Genomic DNA, 16,514 nt, shown 5'->3' on the forward strand with positions numbered 1-16,514 from the left:
CAGCTCGGTCTCACTGTGTCCTGGCTCTGCTTCTCATACACATGGCTCTATCCTTCCGGGTGCCTGTGATGAAGGAGGACCACCCTGGAATGTCTGCTGCCTCATTATCTCATTTAAATGAGCAGGGCCAATTAAGCTAGACACTCACTACATTCTCCAGTTTTGAGAAATGAAATGTGATTAGCCCAGCATGGGTCTGCTTCTCAGGATGCAGCCAGGTCTGCGGGACAAACTGTACCCAAGAACTCTCACACCTACTTGGAAATGGGGCTACAAGCTGTCACGTAAAGCCACACCAAACCCTCCAGTGCCTATGCAGAGGATTTCAAACTGTTCAGACCACAAGAACCTGGGGAAACCATCAGAGGCAGAGATTGAAGTTCACTTGGAGTGAACTTGAAGATGAGTAGGTTCAAGGACTTAGCTGATGGTGTGCGGTGCTTGGTAAATAACCTTTGAGTTGTTAAATGAAATAGTTATTTCTGAGGAACTTCAGGGTTCTTTAAGAATATTATATATACATGTTTGAAGTTATGAATATCTTTGATAGAAAGTTTATAAATGAATTCTCTAAGTTATTACATTACTAATAGCCGAGTAGTTGCTCTTGCTTTTGTTGGTTGTTTTCCCCAAATGAGGAAGCTTTTAGCAATAGCAGCAGTGTGCTGTGTCCCTGTGTCTTCCAGCAAGGCTGCCACAAAAGATAGGCAATTAGGGACAAGCAAACAGGCCCTTGCTCCTGGTCTAAAGGCACCCATTCAGTGGAGAAACTGTTGATCTCTTCTGTTCGGCTTCAGCCATTGTTCATAATCTGGCATGGAATTAGTCCCTTAAGAAAGGGATGAAAAAAAAAAAAAAAGCCATTCAGCACAACATAGTTTGTCATCGCATGCATAATGCAGGCTTTCCAATTAGAATGCTACAATTTGGAAACTTTCTTCACAGATTGATGAGAGAGCAATTATTTCAAGAAGGGAAAACTCAGTCCACTGGGTTTGCCTCCAGTCACTTCTGACTCAGGCCACAAAGACAAGAGTTTTGAAATCATATTCACTATCGAATTTTGTATCAAAACACCAGCAAGGAGAGCAATTAGTTGCTGTAAACTGAGCCCTGGGTAATCAATGGTATGCAACCAGCCAGAGCATTTATGGAAGATGTAAGCAGAATCACATCTGCTAATCAATTTATTTTTAAACCAGCACTTCACTGCTTTTAGGGAGACTCCACTGTAAGAACAAGGGGAGATGGAGGAGACAGCATGTAATGTCACCGGGCATTTCATGCCATGCTCATTAGATGGGGAGTCTGTGGCAGCCGTTCACAGGCCTGATCTGTACTGGTGAATGTCTGGTGGGATAAAGTCGGCCTCTTTGAAAATGGTTTCTGATAGTGAGGTAGGGAGGGAGGGGTATGTTTAAGGAGCTCATCTCCTTTAAGGTCACAAGGAGCGTCTGTACTGGGTGATCACACTCTGCAAACATTCCCAGCCAGATTACAAGCCAGAAATGTCTCTATGCTGTCAGTGCAAATACCTAAGAACAGCCTTTGCAGGCAGACAAAGAAGCAAGTGAGGGAGGTGGTACAGCTTTACCCTGTGCCTAACGAGAGCTGAATTCTAACCCGCAGAAAGAAAGGAGATTGAGCCAGCTTTTCTTTCCGGGTGTTAAACTGTACTTGCTTTTTCAGTTGAATCAACAAAAGGATTTTATTCCTGATGAAGCCTAAGTTCCAAGCAAATAGGCATCCTGGTACATGAATTAGAATCCCTCTAAAACTGCACATGGAGAAGATAGCCCTAGACTTGATAACCTGCCATCCATCAGTGTCCCTTTCCACTTAAGAGTCACCATGACCCTGCATTCCCCAGGGACTCTTAATAGAAGACTAGGAAGGCGATGTCTCAACCAGTGTGTGCTCTTGGCTGCTATTCAGGAAAGAAAAAAAAATTTAGGCTAGGAGAAATTATTGAGGTTAAGATCGATGGACTACGCTAATAAAAATTAATATCTTTAGCATGCCAACTATGATAGGCAGTGAATTAATATCCTTTAAATGTAGAGGACATTTTGTAAGTCATTAACAAATGTGATAAATATAGAAAATGCACAGAATGTTCAAGTTCAAGCATAAGTTTTTAAAAAACCTGCAGATTAATGAAATGTGTTTCATCTATAACAGCAGCAGTGTTTCTAAGTAGATTATCAATAAGATGTACAGAACAAGGTGCTGGCTAAAAACTACTGGCAGTACAACCTGTTACAGATTTTTGTTTGTGGTGTGGGAGAAGAAAGGTCTATAGCTACTTTATACTACATACCACAGACTCAAAATGAGAATTTTTTTATACAAACTTTCAAGAAAGTATTAGATTTAGTTAACAATGTTTATTAAAGAATTTTCCTAACAGTGAAATATTACTAACTACCTAAATGTTGAGTCCTAAGAGACTGATTATATTGTGGGGCATCCATAGAATGAAATGCTATGAAGTCAGGACCTATGATATAGATGACAGAGGTGTAACTTTACAAGTCCTCTACCCAAATCCCACCCCTGCCCTGAGATGTGTAAGAGTCCTGACTGTCCTGAAACTCACTCTGTAGATCAGGCTCATCTTCACCTCAGAGACCCACCTGCTTCTGCCTCCCAAGTACTGGGATTAAAGTCATGTGCCACCACCAATCAGTTTACAGGTTTTTCTAGTTCCATCATCACTCCAGAAATCTCTGAGGACAGTCACCATACTCAACTGCTCATTTTTCCATGTCTGGTATCCTCAAGGTGATCTCTTTCCACAAAACATTGTGAGATCTGGTTAGATTCCGCCCCACAGGGACCAGGGTTTTTATTTGGGTACCCTGTCAAGACACTTACTCATAGTTACCTGGAAGGATAGGTGGTTGTAACACTCTGGTTCTCCCAGTAATAATCCCAAATCCTAATGAGAGAGCCAGGCATGGTGGCATAGGCCTTTAGTCCCAGCACTTAGGAAGCAGATCTCTGAGTTCAAGGTCAGCCTGGTCTACAAAGTGAGTTCTATAACAGCCTGGGCAACCCCATCTCAAAACAAAACAAAAACTCCCAAGAATCCTAGTGAAGGTTGTCTTTAGGGAAACTTGTTATTAGAACTATTAGATGAAGAGAACAATTAATTAACTTGAGATTTCCCCATATGTGTAATAGCAAATTACTATTATTTGTCAGCAAACAGAACTATGAAACAAAGAACTGAAGGAAAAGGAACTGGGCCTTGGGCACAGGCCTGTCATCCTAGCTGCTGACGCCCGAAAGGCCAGGGGTTGAAAAAATTCAAGGCCTTCCTAGGGTTACCAAGTAAGAGTTAAAGGCCTGCCTTGGCAACTTAGATCCTGCCTCAAAAAGCAAAGTAAGAGGGCTGTGAACATAGCTTAGTGGTGGAACACTTGCCAGCCCTAGGTAAAATGTCCAGAAACAAATCATAGCAGCAGTAATTCTCCACAGTAGCCTTACACATGACACAAAACTTGTGCAAGGATTTTCATTGACTGTAGTTGTGAGATTAAAGAATATCCTAGGAATGGCAGTTATGAAGTAGGAATACGATCCAGATACATAAAGTGGGAATACAAGAGCCAGGTGTTGGTGGTGCACTCCTTTAATCCCAGCACTTGGGACGCAGAGGCAGGTGGATCTCTGAATTTGAGGCCAGCCTGATCTACAGTGAATTCCAGGACAGGTTCCAAGGCAATCCAGAGAAACCCTGTCTCAAAAAACCAAAAGTAAATAAAAAGGGGGGAGGGAGGGAGGAAGGGAGGGAGGGAGGGAGGAAGGAAGGAAGGAAGGAAGGAAGGAAGGAAGGAAGGAAGGAAGGAAAAAAAATGAAGTTGGAATAACAGACCTGGGTTTTGACCAGGACATCAGTTTGGAGTCTTGCATCCCTCACTTACCAACAGTGGGCTTAGATAAGATACTTACAGCCACAAGGCTTACTTCTACTATGCATATAATGTGAGCAATGCCAGCATGCTTGCTAAGAGGATATTCAGGTGGGTATAATAGACCAGACTGCAGAGCTCTTAACCTGGGGCCTGACCCACATAAGCATTAAGGAAATGAGGTTCTCTCAGAATCATCATTGTTACTGCTGTGTTTGCCCAGCTGACATCCACTGAGCACGGGCTCCAGGTGAGAGGCTCTTCCAAGCTCCAGGTACAGACAGACTATGTAGACATGGGCACTACATTCAGGTGGCTGACTGCAAGTACATGCATATGACTTCCTGTTCATACTTTGTGTAGGCAAAGACAGCTGGGACAGTTATAGATCCCATACTGAGAGGCTCAGATTGTGTTTTTAATTGAAGAAGCACACATGTAGGGTATGTGGGTCACACATCTTTTGTGCATAGCCTGATGAATATTTACATGCTCTTGCAGCTAGCTATTAGTTACCACTAAGATCAAAGTAGCACATCTCTGGCCTTCTAGAAGTTGCCCTCATCCCATTTCCCAATCAACACCTTCCTTAGAAATTGGTAGGTAAGTATATTCTGCTTTGAACTTCATGTAAGTGGACTCATAGTCCATTGAAGTTCTCAGCTGAGCAGAAAGAGGGCTCAGAGCAGAACTGATATAGTAAATTCCCGGATAATGAGTATGTTTTCTGGGCACTTGGCCCTCACAAACTTGAGGTCCACATAGTTGAACACGGATTTAAATTTTTTGTTTGCATAAAAGGATTTTGTTCTTGTCAGTTCCTTTAAAAATACAGAACAAAACTATTTACATCACATTTGCTTTATATTGGGTATTATAAGTAACCTGAGGATAATTTGAATTATGAGGAGACCAGGTAAGCTGTTAATAACCCTGTAATCACAGCACTCATGAAGCTGAAGCAGGATTGTGGGCTTATTGGCCTAAACTACACCATAAGACCTTGTCTGTGGAAAATGTACACATACACATAGACACACATCTTTATATGTGTTTATCTATCTATATATATTTGTATTCATGTGTGTCAGAGGTATGTGAATATATATGACTACATAGATTTTGTATAATAAAATATATATGCTATTGTGTTACCGAAAGGCTTGAGTAGCCACAGACTTTTGGGTGTGCTGGGACTAGTCTCTTATAGATGTTAAGGGATAGCTGTATTTCCACATCAAGTAGTCTTACCACAGCCATGGGGAAACGATGTAAAAATGAGAAGAAACAAAACACGGTAAGTGCTTAATAGCACCAGTTAGAAAGCACAGAGTCCCTGAGCAGTGTTTCTGGGATGTTACCCTCCTCAGCTAGCTCAGATGCTACAAATGACAGCTGGAGAGCCTAAAAAGAAGACACAGAACAGTCTCCCTCCTGAGCCAGTCTGAACTTTGTTGCTAAAGGGACAGAGGTTTCCTGGGGTTGGTTGAGAAGTGAAGCAGACTTCCAAAGAGCTAATGCACAGCCTGAGCCCAGTCCTTTTCGTACATTTTCATTGGGATTCACCCTCCTTCTACAGCCTGGGTGCAAGGTGGGGCACAGAGGACAGGGAAGGAATGATATAGCCCCATGACAGTTAGGATGCAAAGACAATGTAGTGTTTTCTCTTTGTTCAGGTTATTACTCTGGGACTGTGACGATCGAAGCTACAGTTACTACGTTGAGGTTTCCACCAATCAGCAGCAGTGGACCATGGTGGCTGATAGAACAAAAGTGTCCTGCAAGTAAGTAGCATCCTCTCACTACAAGGGCCGCCCTCTGTGTGCTCAGAGGCCCCTGAGAAGATTGATGGGCCCACCAGGGAGGTGAAGTGTATTCCCATGATCCTTTGTTTCAGTCTTGACTATTAAGAATTTAAATGTTTCCTTCCGTGCCCATATAAGCTGTACCTGTGAACTGAACTTGGAAGTGATTGACGTGTCTAAACAGGGAAAGTAAGAGACTCCTTGTGTAGTCCTCTCTCTGACCTCCAAGTCCCACACTACCCTTTTAGGAACTTTACTTTGTCAGAGAACTTAACTTCAGTGGTTAGTGTGGGACTCTTACTCCTCATTAGTGCCTTTATTCACAGCAAACCTACCTTACCTCATCCAGCCCTAAACTAAGGAAAGCCATGAGCCTTGGGCTCTTCACAGGCCTTCGGCACTGGGTGTCTATTCGAGCTTACCTTGCTGTGGGAATACCTAGAAAGAAGGGGTCTGTGGGTTCTGGCCAGTTCTTTAACCATGATGCATAAAGAGAGCGTGATACCTATTGTGGGAGAGTTTCTTCTGGGAGACAAAACAGCAAAGCTGAGATTTCATCTTTAAAAACCAAATTAAAATCCTCTATTAGTCAGATTTCCACCCCATGACTCAGCACTGAGAAACAGCTTACACAGATGAAAGGTTTACTTAGGCTTGTGTTTCAGAGGTTCCTGCCCATGGTCATGAGCTTTCCAAGTGGCCTGTGGAGAGCTGGAGGAAAGGAAGCCCTGGAACCTCAGTATCACCTTCCAGGCCATGCCTCTGGCTACCACCTCCCAGAACCACAACAGGCTGGCGACTGAACCAGCCTTTAGCATGGGCCTTTGAGGAGCATTTTACATCCAAATGATAACACCTTCATGTGCTCTAAGTTCACACTTACAATGTGTGTAACAGTGGTTTTTAGTGCATTCACAGAATTATGCAATTATGCATTGATCACTATCTGATGTTCTGCAATGATTTCAGTACGCCTTCCCCCAAGTAAACCTATTTCCCTCCAGCTGTTCTAGCATCTAGTAATTTACTTTGTCTCTGGATTTGCAAACTATGGGAAGCCTATGGAAATGGAATCATTTGCTGTATGATCTTTTGTCCTCATTTTCTTCTCCTTGGCATGTTCACCAGTTCATCCTAGAGATGAATTGTGTCACATATGACGATTTTCTTTTGTCTGGGTGAATAATATTCTAGTGTGTGACCTTATTTTCTTTGGTTGTTCATCCTGACAGATATTTGAATTAGTTTTTCCTCTTTAGCTTTAATGAATAAGGTTGTTTTGCATATTCCTTACAGGAGAGTGTATGGACACACTGTTTCGTTGTTCTTGGATGTATACCTAGGAGCAAAAATGTTGCATGACACTTCTTGATGGCATCAATGACAGTATTAAACTCAACACTGCTATTAGAGTAACTGTACTTAGCTCTTTGAAGAACTGCTGAGCCACTTTGCATGGCCTTCAGCAGCATGTGAAAGACCAGTTCCTCATTCTTGCAGGCTGTGTGAGCTACAATCAGCCCTAGGGGCAATGAATTGGGCCCCTTGAGGCTTTGATTTGCATTTCCCATGAGTGATGCTGCTAAGCATCTTTTCATACACTTATTTGGCTATAATTTCTTTTCTAATGTCTGCCTTTGTGGTTGATTGGTTGGTTGGTTGCCAGAATTCTGCTAGGCAGTTGCTCCCATTGAACTATGCAGCTGGTCCATGATTTTTTAATGTCATTGATGACAGTGTGTTAGACTCAGAGTTCAACACCATCAGCACTACTATTCGAATAGTTACCACATAGCCTGTTTTATGGTGAAGTTCACATTCAGGGCTATAACAAGTAAATGACAGTCTTTAAGCAGCTTCATGTAACAGTGTGATTAACAGTCCACATGGGTGTTCCTGCTTTTCAAGTGGCTCCTTCTTGTGGGTTCATCATTATTTTGGGCTCATTAGCATCTTCTGCATTTAGCAGACACAGGTCATGGAAGCAGAAAGAGAAGTTGTAGCTGGTTCTAAGAAGCTCTGGCTTACACAGTGTGCATTCCTTCTAGTCACATGCCACTGGGGACAGAAGCATCCTTTCCACTCTGGTGTGCCTGGACTGCCACTTCTTAAGGGAGCATGAGTCCTGTGAGCACCTTGGCCACGCGTAGAAAACATAGAAGCCATTATTTGCTAACTAGTGTCCCAGCACTTTCATATATTGTATCTCATTGTCTGAATACAAAGTGCTTAGTGGGATATTGTCCTCATTTTATAAAAGAGAAAATTAAGTTCGGAGAGATGAAGCATCTTTCACAAAGAACAGAGGTCAAATTTAATCCAGGACTCCTTGCTACTTAGCACAGGCTGTATAGTACCCAGGTGTTACTGAAGAACACCAAACCACCCTGGGTGGAGAAACAGGAAATGAGGGGTGGGGGAGGGGTCTTGTTCCCAAGCTGCTGGAACCCTTTACAGACAATGGCATGCCTCTAGGCCCCACGAGCCACCTGCCCTGTTCCTCTCTCCAGAGCCAGCTGTTGAGCACAACTCCCAGGCCAGAGTGCTCCCCCACAGCTCACCATCTCTGGCATTATTGACAGTCGCCTCTGTCATTTGTACTTTTCTTTACAATCCCAAGAGTTCACTCCTTCTGCATAGATGCCTGCCGGTCCTAATGGTTTGTATTGAGCTCACAGGGTTTGAGGCTGAGGGACTCTAATGTGTACAGATTCTCTCCGTGCCTTTGCACGGCCATCAGCATCTTATTAGTTTGTTTCCATTAATTGATGGACTTAAATAATTGACAAGATTTCTACTTCGATTGTAGCACTCAGATTCTCCAGTAGCATTTTACATATTAATAAGCTATGGATGATTCATCAGAACAAAAGAGAAGGAAGAGGAAGGCAAGAGTTGGTCCCCTCCATTGGTATCCCTGAGCCAATGGTTATGATTTTACATTTTTAGATGTAATCTCAGTTTACCCACACACACACACACACACACACACCTTTAATGTGGTCCTTCATAAGATGTACGAATAGTTCACTTATGTTTCAGAGTAGATGTCAAGAGGAGGTTCTTTAACTGCTGGAGCTGTAACCTGCTTATACTGAGAGAGAGCATGAGTGGGGGTGGGTGATCAGGTACACAAAGGCCTTAGCCCTTATATGCTTGGCCCTGCTCTTACTTGCTTTCAAGGTGAAGGATTCTTCCTATTGTGGTTATCGTGCTTTGGTATTGACAGTTTAACAACTTTTGTACTTCTTGTTCTTCTCAAGCCCCTACACTCAAAACGTGGTTCTTTTCCTCTGCTCTCCTCCAAATTGTTGAACCCTCATCTTTTCCAGCAAATGCAAACACCACGTAGAACATTAAGCAGTACCAGGGGAAGTAAGCGGAGAGCAAGAACTGACCTTCACTTCTTGCTGTGTACTCCTCAGAGGTAGCTGGTACCTTTAGCTTGCTTGTGAGGTTTTTATTTTGTTTCCTGTTGACTGCTATACTGTCAGCAGCATCTTATTCATTATTCATTACCAGCTTTATTAATCTCCTACTCATTTTTAGCTCTACTGTAATGTAGTTTTTAAAAATAACAACATACCTGACTTCTGCTTTCTGGTCCCTCCTGTAAGAACATTGACTTCTCACTATGTTGATGAAGAAATGGATACCCTGCACATGCTCTTTCTTTCCTACTTCTCATATTTGTCAGTGGACAACTAGCATGAAGGAGTCCATGGAGGGACCCACCATATAGGGATGGGGGATCCAGCTCAGGTGCCCAGAATTACCAGCAGATGCCTTTACTTTACCCGCTGAGACATCTCTCTGGCCTTGTTTATTTGATGTGGGCTCTCACTAGGTAGGTATTGCTGACTGGATTGGAACTTACTGTGTAGACTAGGCTGGCCTCAGATTTGTGGTGATCTTCCTGCCTCTTGAGTGCTAGTATGACAGATGTGAGCCACCAGGCCTGATTTTCCTTTGTAGTTTTTTGAAGCTATATTAGAGACTTTCAGAAATAGAGAAAAGTAAAAATGTATGTAGTATATGCCATATTGCATCTAAAGTCCCCCAAATGCTGCCTGGCTCCCTTGGAGTCAGCTGTTGGTAGTCCAGTGCCTTGAATTGCTTTCTGTCTTTTTCTCTACCTAACCTGTCACAGAGCTGTCTTACTTCCTGTTGGGGTGTTTTTTCTCAAGTGCTGACCCCATATTGTTCACACTGTAACCATCTACTTGTCTGACAAAGTAGTAGAGACACTAGCCATCTCCTCTCTGCCAGACCAGTGCCTTGGCAAGCATTTTGGCAAATGGAAAAATTAGGTCTGATGAATTGTGTGGTGTGATGGGAATGATATCTTGTCATTGACAGGTCTCTGGTTGTAATCTAGGACCCCTGGCCTAACCCGGCCCCAGTGTTCTCACAGAGTATTGTCTGCCTGCCAGATTGTCTGCCCATCTCCCTTCTGTAACAGTTTTCCAGCGTAAGAATTCATTATACATGGTGTTGCAGAGAGAAACAGTGTACACCGAGGATGATAAAGCAGAATTAGAAGAGTGTAATCAGAAATAAGGGGGAGAAGATAGCAAACCCAGAGGAACTATGCCGCCATGATAATAGTATTGCCCTTGTGCAGATGTTATGGAAATTATTTCTAATTTTCTATATGTTTGACCAATTCACACATATTCCTTGGGAATTTTTTTTTTTTTTTTTTTTTTTTAAGAAAAAGCTACATTTGAGGAAGCTTTATTCTTTTTCTTTTTGTTTGTTTTCCCCTCCCTCTTCTCCCTTTCTGTTCAGAAAAGGGCAGGCCTCCCATGGATAGCAACAAGGCATGGCCTATCAGGTTTGGGTAGGGCTAAGCTCCTCCCTTGTATGAAAGGCTGGACAAGGCACCCTGTTTGAGGAATAAGTTCCCAAAAGCCAGCCAGAGAATTAGGTACAACACTTGCTTCCACTGTTAGTCCCATAAGTAGACCAAACTACACAACTGTCACATATATGTAGAGGACCTAGGTTGATCCCATGCAGGCTCCCTGGTTGTTGGTTTAGACTCTGTGAGCCCCTATGCGCCCAGGTTAGTGGATTCTGTGGGTTTTCTTGTGGTGCCCTTGACCCCTCTGGCTTGAATAATCCTTCCTCCCCCTATTCTGCAGGATTCCCCAAGCTCTGCCGACTGTTTGACTGTGGGTCTCTGCATCTGTTTCTTAGTTACTGGATGAAGCTTCTCTGATTACATTTGAGCTAGGCATCATTGTATGAGTAAAGCAAAATATTGTTAACATCATTACATTGACATCCCAACCCAACCCCAAGTCATAATTGGTCCTATCCTAGGTCTCTAGGCTATCCAGCCTCTGGATCCCAGCACTAGAGGCAGTCAGTATTCAGGGGTGAGCTTCCTCTTGTGGAATGTGGACCAGTCATTGGTTGGCCACCCTCACAGTTTTGTGCCACCCTTACCCCAGCACGTTCCCTAGGTAGGACAGACTGTATGTAGGTCAAATGTTATGTGGCTGGGTTAGTGTCCCAGTCCCTCCCCTGGGAATCTTGCCTGTCACAGGAAATGGGCAGTTCAGGCTACGTATCCACTGTTCCAGGGATGTGATGCCCCTTTTCTGATCTGAGAAAGCTGGGCACATAGATGGTATACATAATGCATGCAGAAGAAAGACATTCAAACACATAAAAACAAACAAAACACCTACCTTTTGGCATGTTTGTGGCAATGAGCACTTTAAACACAACTCCAAATTTCCTGGCTATCCATGAATTCCAGAACTAACTCAAAGCTTTTGTTATGTTGAGTTCTGGCTAAGAGATAACATAGGTGGGGAAATTGCTTTCTAAACTTAGTCACCAAAAATGGGAAAGATGATACAGAAAAAGTAAGGCAAAGTCCATCACTAGGTTGAAATGAGCTGTTTTTTTTTTTTTTTTTTTTTTTTTTTTTGTTTTTGTTTTTTTTTTTTTTTGGTTCTTACAACACTCTCGAATAGACTCTGAAGCTGTAACTCTCCACCCTAAGATGTCCTGTTGTCCTCGGCCAGGGAAGCACTTGGAAGAAGAAACACAATTCCTGGTTCTTTCTCAGATCCCCAGTGACAGAACAGCCAGACAGACACGTGCTTCCTGGGGTCTGAGTGTCTGAACACACAGCTGGGGGCATGCAGTTCCTCCACTGTGGATGCCATCCATGGTGAGCAGGGAGCACACCAGGGGAGCCCCAGGCAGGTCTTACCAAGACCCAGGGACTGCGAGGTGCTTACTGGGGAAATCATGGAGAAGATTTTTCATCAGAATGCTGTATAAACTGTAGGCTCAAGCCTAGCTCAGGTGGGAGGCTGGTGGGCTCTCCAGGAGGGATTGGAGGAGGGTGCTGCTTGGGCCCTTGGTGTCAAGGACCTGAGGAGCTGCTGGGATGGAACTCCACACAATACCCACTTCCTTGATTTAGTGCTGACAGAATAAAGCAGGTTGCTCTGCCAGCCCAGGCTATGCAAATGCCGGCCAGGGCACAAAGCTACTGAGCATTTGTGTCTCTGGCAAGAACAAAGTTCCCTCAAATGAAGCTTTCTCTAAAAATATTTTTCCATGAAACATTTATAAGTTGGTCAAAAATATAGAAAATTTGAAATAACCAAGCTACAATGCACAGAACCAGGGAGGCTAGTTAACAAGGAGGTAAGTGGTTGTGAGCCACCAGGTGGGTGCTAGCAACCGAACCTGGATTCTCTGCAAAAGCCAAATGGACTCTCTCTGCCATTGCAGCTGACGAGTGGATTTGAAGAGGGTAATGTTTCACCATTGCTGCTGTTAGTGAGGCGTTCTCACTCAGTGCCAGGTTGGGATTTCAGGCAAGGGTTGTTGCTGAGACCCTGTTGAAAATCCAGGTTCCTCCTCTTCTCATTCCTGCAGGGTTAGGACTAGCAAGCGTGTTTACTCCTTCCTTCTGGAAGTATGAGCCAATTAATTGGTGCCAGTTGTGTAATTGTCACTTTCAAATAGCTGGATGAAGATTTTTATTTTCCTTTCTTCATACTTAATTCCATTTTTTTTCACACGTTGACAATGAGGAAGCCAGTCATGTTCATCCTTTTCTTTTTTTAAAGGGCAAACTCTGATATTAATCTTTGTCAAGAACTTGGACAGAGAAAATCCATCCTTGTAAGAGGAGCACATCCCCACCCTCCTTTTCCCACTCCCTGCCCCCACCTCTAACAGAATTCAGATGAAACCCTTGGGTCCCTGAGCATAACGCTTATCTGTGGAGGGGCCTGTATGTTCACCATACTCAGAGGCCCCTTTGAGCCACACAGCTGCCTCTGAGCAGAGAAAGGTCTTAAGCAGATGACTGCCTTAGAGACCGAAACATCAACAGACAGGCAGCTGGTCACACCTGTTCTTTTAAGGAGCCTTTTTACATCAAATGTTTGTGTAAAACTTACCCATACGGTGAAAGACATGTGGGAAACAGATTGGAGTATGTGAATTTCCTGAACACTCACTTGAGAGCTGTCTTTGAGTTGAGTTAAGAACCTTCTCTACCCAGAACATTTGACAGCCCAGGGAAATGGACTGAAATGGTCATCGTGAGTAGCAACTGAGAATCCTAGTTAGTGCTTTCATGCTTAGCCACAGAGCTCCATTATTCTGTGAGGATAATAACTTTCCATGTGCCTCTTATTTAAAAAATAAAGCATACCATAATGAGACATTCTTTGTGAGCTATGTGAACATGCTTGACGTGTGCATGATCAGAAAGTTGTCATGGGATAACTGTCATATTAATATTATATCTCAAATGACAAGAATAAATCAATGTCATACTAGTTCAACTTCCATCATTCCTCCAGTTGACTAACTGGTTTCCCCACTTTTCTCTGTACAATCTCTGCAGACAGTAGACTTCCCAAGCACATCTTCCCTGTGTAGGAGCCTTTGTTCTCTGAATCTGAACCACAATTCCTCCCATAGCTGGGCTCCTCTCTATTGGTTGGCTCTCGCTTGCCTCTCCAGCCACCCACCTTACTTACTGCCCTCAGGTCTGTCTGTAACTTCCCTTATATTTCCATCACACAGTGTGCTGTCTCCTAGCTCAGACTCCTTGTACATGTGGTGATGGCCCATCCAGTCTGGAGTCTACGATACTGCCATTTGACTGGTTCATCACTGTTACATAGTCAAGACTCTCCCTTTCAAGAAAACTCTGTTACCACCTACCAGATGACTGAGGGTTCTCATAGCATTCATTTGCCTGTACTTAAATTGCTGCTGTTCTCCACTAGACAGGTTCCAAGAGAACAGAGATCTGGTGCCTTTCCACACTCTTTTATCCATTAGCACTTAGCCATGACCTAGCATTCATCGAGGGCCCATGTTTACGGGTCTGAGTGAATAGATGTGTAAGTACCATCACTGTTTCCCAGTCTGCACACATATTGGCTACATTTGCATTAGCTATACTATCTAGACACCCTTTAGCTGTCATCTCAGAGTTTCGTCAGAAAGTCCATGTGTCCTAGTTCAGATGCTAACGCATGGAGCGAGATGAGTTTGGGGGAGAAGGTAAGCGTGGCCCTGATAGTGTCATTTTTGTTGATCTTGATAATCTCCCCAACTTCTCTTCCATTGTCCATCTGCCATCATTGATTCAGTGACATCCCATTCCCCAGACTCTTATTTCATCTCTGCCAGAGGTTCAGTGGTCTCTGTTCCCCTCTGTTCATAACTTGGATCCCCAGTAACAGGGTATCACTTGAGGTTGGTCGTGGGCTAGGAGTCCATCACTTCTCTCTTTAGCTCCTGCTAAGGAAGAAAAGATTTTATGGAAGGCCAAGTGTTTTTAGAACTTGTGCCAGCTGTGTCCCTTTCTCTTCAGACATGGGTTTGATTTAAAATTTCCGACTTTGTCGGGCTAATAGGTTTCAATGGTTTCTTTGAATGTTCAAAGTAATAAATAGTTAAAACAAACATTTTTTAAGAACACTGACCTTGATCTCTGGAGAGGGACTCAAAACCACTCAAGGCATTTGTGTGCCTCTTCCTGCAAGGAGACTCTGACAGCCGGAGTGGACCTGGCTCTGAGGTCCCGGAGCTCAGCCACCTCTCCTGGCCTTGGGCAGCAGCAAAGCATCATGCTCCAGCACTGGCTGGGAATGTTCCATTGCTTCTGTCTGCTGCTGTAGACACTGTGAGGTGAGGACCTGCCTCTCAGCCCTAGAACTGAGCACTGGGTACTACAGTAGCAGTTGTCATAGATGGACATTCTAGAAATCCATGATCAAGACAGCATCTTTGAAACATGGAAGGCACAGAAAGGGAGAGCACACACCTCTTAGAGTGATCTGCCTCAGTTTCCAGATGATATCCTGGAAATCATGAACCAACCTCTAAGACCCAGTGAGGGTTTCTTGCTGATCACATATTGATTAATACTGGCTCAGGCCTATCCCAGAGTGGAAAGACACTTGTGTTTTCTTTCTAGGTTTAAGTAAAAGGGGGTGACTTCAGGAAGTTCAGTGTGTACATCATCAGCTCTGTGGCCGAGGAGCACTCTTAGTCTCTTGGCTTCATCCCCCCCCCCTTGTCATTTCCATTGGCCTCTTTAATAAAGACATCACAACCTAAACCTCACACTGCTCATACTCACCATCTTCTTGCCCTGCTCTGCAGTTCCTCCCCACTGTGCCCATTTTTGTGGACATCTTTCACTTAGTTTTTTTCCTTCACTTGCTCTCCACAGTTGGCTTTTATTTATTTCATAGTTTCTACCGTTTCCTCCAATGTTTCTCTTCCCATGGCTTCTATCTTACAGACCTCTTTCCTGGTGTCTTTAGTAGGCCCTGAGAGATTCCTTTTATCTCATTTGTTTCTTACTGGTCTAAAGTCTGTAACCCCAGTTCTGCGTCGTTATTGCTCATAATTTGTTCCCTGTAGAGCAGCTTCAGCTGTCTGCTGGAGACAGTCACAGACTGTACCTTTGTCTCCTCATGACCACCTCTTGTCTTGTTTTCATGTGTTCTATTCATAACCAAAGCATGTGGTTAGACCTCACGTGTAATTTCCTTCCATATTGCTCTGTTACAACCAAGCTTCCTAACCCTTACTGCTGTGCTCAACTCCCAGCCAAGTTCTTACTTGTCTTTTAGTCCAGGCTAGTTCCAAGTCCATGCTTTAGCACAGTCATCTGTACTTGCTCCAGCTCACCTTCAAGCTTCTGCTTCCCCAGTTTCTCCTAAAACCCCACCCACCTTACTGACCTTATCCTTGGAAACTTTTTCATAAAATTTGATAATAATTTTATGTATTCTTAGGTCTGGAAGGGAAGAAGGGAGAAAGATAGATTGAGAGGAAATGATACTATAAAATTCCAGCCATTTTTCATTGTAAACCGTCATTGTCCCCTGAAGTACAGGACCAGCTTGTGCCACAGAAGCCTCCGTTGCTTTATAATCATATACACAGCCCAACCAACTTCCATTTAGTCTCATATTTACTGAATAGTTTTCATAGGAGGCAATGCTGTAGTACCAGGAGAAATCCTGAAGAAGCCAAGACATTGTATTAGTCATAGTCCTATTACCCCTTTGTAAAACAACAACAAAAACAACCCAGAGTACTAGCATCAAAAACTGCTTATGAGTCCTTGAAAGTCTTAGTCCAGGCATCCCCCATGCAAATGGAAAGTTGAGGTAGAGAATACAGTGCTTTCCCAACTTAATGTCTATTGGCAGTTTGTATGACTTGTAACATCACAGTTGTTGGTTTATTTGTTTGTTTGGGGTGGGTCTTGGCTTTT

At 43.4% G+C, this 16,514-nt stretch overlaps 1 protein-coding gene across 2 annotated transcripts in view; it reads left to right on the plus strand.

The window, feature by feature from the left end:
• Btbd9 (BTB domain containing 9) overlaps positions 1-16,514 on the plus strand; it is a 342,942-nt gene that overhangs the window by 276,215 nt on the left and 50,213 nt on the right. For both annotated transcript variants that reach the window (XM_051187069.1, XM_051187068.1), the window contains exon 9: positions 5,594-5,701. In XM_051187069.1, coding sequence (XP_051043026.1) covers positions 5,594-5,701 — 108 coding nt within the window. The remainder of the gene's footprint in view (positions 1-5,593; positions 5,702-16,514) is intronic.

The sequence above is a fragment of the Phodopus roborovskii genome, unplaced genomic scaffold (assembly GCF_943737965.1).
Source record: "Phodopus roborovskii unplaced genomic scaffold, PHOROB, whole genome shotgun sequence".
In the NCBI taxonomy this organism is placed as follows: Eukaryota; Metazoa; Chordata; class Mammalia; order Rodentia; family Cricetidae; genus Phodopus; species Phodopus roborovskii.